Raw genomic sequence first — 4,170 nt, 5'->3', positions numbered from 1 at the left:
GGGCGGGGACGTGCAGCGGGGCGAGGCGGGCCTGGAGCGGGAGCGGGCCCTGCCTTCTCTTCAAGAACGGTGTTAACATCGAGGCTGCGTGTTGATAAAGTCAACTTCAGGCACCTAAACAAAGCTCTTCTCCGTGAAAAAGTGCCGCCCTTCTGCCCCAACGTCAAGGGGAGGTGGGGAATACACACGCCATGGCTGACCTGAAAGCCAGCTGCAGCTCCCCCTCACAGCTGCTGCTCAACATGCCCCTGCTGAGGAAATATTACTGTTTTACACGGTGCCAGCCAAAAACTTCGGAAGTGGTGTAAAAGAAGCGCTCCCGATGAGGTGCGGTATGATTTACACGGTGGTGCGGAAGCAGCTCCTCTCTCTCTGTAAGGCCAGCCAAAGCTTGCTAAAATACGTGACAAAGTGTGGAAGTGCTGGAGTTGTCCTTTACCCTCGGGCAAAGAGGATGTTCACGGTGACAGCTTTCCAGCACTTCACAGGGGAGTAAATCCTGAGCAACGTCTCGCTAAGCTACTGATCAGCGTCAGAAACCACCCTAAAATCAAACCCAGTCTTAGAGAAAGAGCTAAACGAAATTTAACCTCTCATTTTAAAACTAAGTTCCTCAGAAAGAGAACTGTAGCATCGTCTAGCACCCTGCTATACAAGACAAAGATGCTCATGATCGAAAACTGGTTTCTCTCCTGCTACCACTACTGGAATAAGCACATCTATTTAGCAGGGCCTTTGAAGGTGAATATTGGTAATTTCTCACTCAAATTGTTAAACATATTCCGTGTCGTATCTGTCATCAATATCTTGCAGCAGGCAACTTGGTATTTATCAGAATACATGACTGCATTTTTATTAAAATACACAGGGAAATTTGTTCATAGATGTCAAAATGAAGACCCAAATATAAGAAGCAATTCTGCAAACAAAGCAAAAACAACTCAGGTTCAGTCTGGCTCAGGAATAAGCAAAACAGGATGCAGAAAGTCTTCACCAATTTCTCACAAAGCTTCACAGTTGTCACTTGGGCAGAGCAATTAACAGTGCTCTGCTGTAAATGAGTAACACAGACCTGGGATCCACTTCCAAATTGGATTAAGCATGACAAAGCAGGAAGACAATCCTGCACAAGAACACTTGCTTAAAGAAGGATTATATTGCAAAAGAGAAGCCATTCCTGCATTACTGGAATTCTGACACAGCAGTAGACTGAGAACACGGATAGCAGATGAGGAGGTGGAAAATGCAAGGAGCCTGGCCTTTTTGTGTAATAGGTATGGAATAATGCCTGCAGACTTGTTCCATCAAGGCTGCACAGAGAGACAGGTACCTATATTAGAATCATTTATGACCTTGTTTGTTCTGAGACTTAAATATGAAACAGTACAAAATTACTAGAGTTTACAGACACGTAAGTATTAGTTATTCCAAAATTATTTTATAGAAGCAAAAAAGTAGGAGGAGCAAAGCTTTACTTTTTACAATAGAAGTAGGTTTGGTTTGGTTTTGAAGTGTCCAGGGAAGTCTTTGACAGCTGCGTTTATCAAGCCTAACAGAAAGCTTTGTATGTTTTCTGCCACTGAATCTTCTCGAAGTCTGACAAACATATTAGGGATGATCTGAACACAGAACTGACAGTATTTCCAAGGAGTAATACAAAACTGCGTGATAGTAACACAAACAGATGCTATTTTTGAACTATTGTTCAGAAACACAAGGCATTTACTGCAAGAGCACACTTCAGCTTCTGTAAGAAGCATTCAGGAATCCTCTACTGGTATTTCGGTAGAGACTTTTCCTGCACGTGAACATCCATCCTCACCCAGAAGGAAACATAAGAAATAGTTTTCTGCCTTCCCCTTTGCCGCTAACTTCATTCTTCTGTTCTTCAGTATGGGCACAGGTGTCAGCCCCAGCTCACACGTAGGCTGTTGGTATTCAGCTTTTTGAAACAGTCTGTAATTTACTGCCATTTTTATCTTCTTTAACTTTCTTTTTTTCCTTAATATTTTCCTTTGTAGTTTTCCTACAAGAAACACAGTGGAGACCAAGACACCTGAACATTACATATAAAAAAAGATGAAGTATACAGCAGTGACACAGAAATTAGTCTTTTTACATCACGTTAGTACAGCTGAACATAAATCCTTTGGTAGCAACACCCCAAAAGCGTGGGTAATGGTGTTCTTTATGACCACTTCTACTACCAAACTGCTACGTGCCAATCTTCTCTGAGCTCCAGTCATTACAACTTAAGATTTGCTTCTTGTATTAATACTTCATGCGTTAAAATCAAAGCCATCCCTTTGCCAGAAGAGAAGCAGATAGGTTCTGTCAAATGATAGCTAGTCTGAAGTCTGCCTTTAAGGGCAGTGGTTTAAATTCAGCTTGCTATCACCTGATACATGGCACCATGTAAGGCAAACTGACACATTAATCCAGTTTTCAGTGAACAGATACTGACGCTAAAACTTCACCATCACTAAAATCATTAGCCCACTAAAAGGCTTGCTGGGCCTTTTCTGGATAAACAGCACCTCTTACCTCCTCTTGAGAAAAACCTACTTACGTTTTTCTTTTGGCTTTTTTTAAGAAGCACTGAGGGGTGGTACAAATGGACTCTCTTGTTAATGGTTTCTTAATTAATTTCTTCTTTTGTTTGCTGAGAACGACATTTAGTGAAGAAGGATTAAATTACTTTAAAGGGCAAAAATTAACATCCAAAGTAAATAAAACAGATAATGAAAACCTTTACTGGTTGTTAGGGATTTATGGGTCTGAATATATTTTCAGTATTGTTTATTCCAAGACTAGTTCAGCCACTAGTTATCTCCAAGACATTCAAACAAACTTTATTTTAAATATATGTCAAATAAAGATTTCTAGTTTTAGAAACTATTAGAAGTTATGAAAAAGTGTGAAAAGCAGCACTAATTAAAAAAAAAAAAAGTATCTATATATGTACACCCCTACACCGATTTTTCTAAAGGTAACTCAAAAGAGTAAAGGACTTACTTTCATGTATCAGAAGCCCAATTCATGAGTATGGGCCTAGGAAGTCTAAAGCAGATTTCAGGGAACTCATAACAAAATAGTTAACTCCAGGAAAACCTGGAGTAAGTCGAGAATTCTTTTTGTTTCCATTTTTGTGCAGGTAAAAAACTGTCACGACTGCCCTGTCTAAAATTCCTTTTGCAGCTAAACTGCAACTATACTGCAAACAACAAGATCTTTTGTAATGCTTGTACACCCACCACCACTCATGCAGGCTTTTAAAACGGGAAACAAACTGGTAAAGTATTCAAATAAACATACCTTTGCAGTTTGGGGAAGTGTTTTATGTAGTCTGGCACAGGACAGCCAGCTCGCTGAATAACATTGGCTATACTGGAAAGGAGAGGAGGGAAGACATTAATTCCGGCAGCGAGTGCTTGGACAACAGATAAGCTTCTTCTGTGCAAAACAGCAATCCCTAACAACTGGCTGTTTTGTTGCTGGTTTTTTGTTTTGTTGTGATTTTTTTAAAGCAAGAAATGAAGACACAAAAGCAAGTTTGAAGTAAGATGAGGAAGAAGCAAAAAGATACAAAAGGCTTAAATGAAACTAATGACTCCATTTGGATAGTTTAAACAAATTTAAACTCTAGGCGAGTACAGTCTTCAAGGAGACGAAGAAAAAGCAATAAGCCAAAACAGAGAATCGTACCAAGTAATTTTGGACACAAGCAAGTTAAAAGAGCTGGATTAAAAAACCTAAAGCACAGCACGAGGTAGTCGTACTTTCTACGTGGCAAATGATTCAGGAAAACCAGAACAAGAGCAAAGTTAGTTGTAAAGACTGTGGAACCTGCCCTTTAGCGAGGTTCAAGTCAGAACTGTGTTTCACTGAAGGGTGCTACCAAGTAAGCCATCATGTTGTCATTATTGGCAACATGACTGAAAGAAGTGAAAGAATACAAGTTTCTCTCTTGCTGCATTAGTGAAAGGCTTCAAAAAGAAACCTTGAAATGTTGAAATGTTCTCAGTCTTCCCATACTGTGGTACCACCTTCCAGTTCCACCATGTTGATACGGAGTTTTCTCCTCCTATTTGCAAGAGCTTTTTACAGCAGTGTGGGGTTTCCAGAGCTTGGCAATACTGTGCTTACGAGTTGTGTGGTATCAGACGCAAC

General features: G+C 40.2%; 1 protein-coding gene across 2 annotated transcripts in view; it reads right to left on the bottom strand.

Annotated features, from left to right (window-relative positions):
- Nucleotides 1-1,938: 1,938 nt before the first annotated feature.
- DDX52 (DEAD (Asp-Glu-Ala-Asp) box polypeptide 52) overlaps nt 1,939-4,170 on the bottom strand; it is a 7,054-nt gene continuing 4,822 nt past the window's right edge. For both annotated transcript variants that reach the window (XM_009583930.1, XM_009583931.1), the window contains exons 12-14: nt 3,316-3,387; nt 2,570-2,662; nt 1,939-2,026 (exon numbers count right to left, since the gene is read on the bottom strand). In XM_009583930.1, coding sequence (XP_009582225.1) covers nt 1,939-2,026; nt 2,570-2,662; nt 3,316-3,387 — 253 coding nt within the window. The remainder of the gene's footprint in view (nt 2,027-2,569; nt 2,663-3,315; nt 3,388-4,170) is intronic.

Source organism: Fulmarus glacialis, unplaced genomic scaffold (assembly GCF_000690835.1).
Source record: "Fulmarus glacialis isolate BGI_N327 unplaced genomic scaffold, ASM69083v1 scaffold42908, whole genome shotgun sequence".
Lineage (NCBI taxonomy): Eukaryota > Metazoa > Chordata > Aves > Procellariiformes > Procellariidae > Fulmarus > Fulmarus glacialis.
This window is presented reverse-complemented; position numbering and strand designations above follow the sequence as displayed.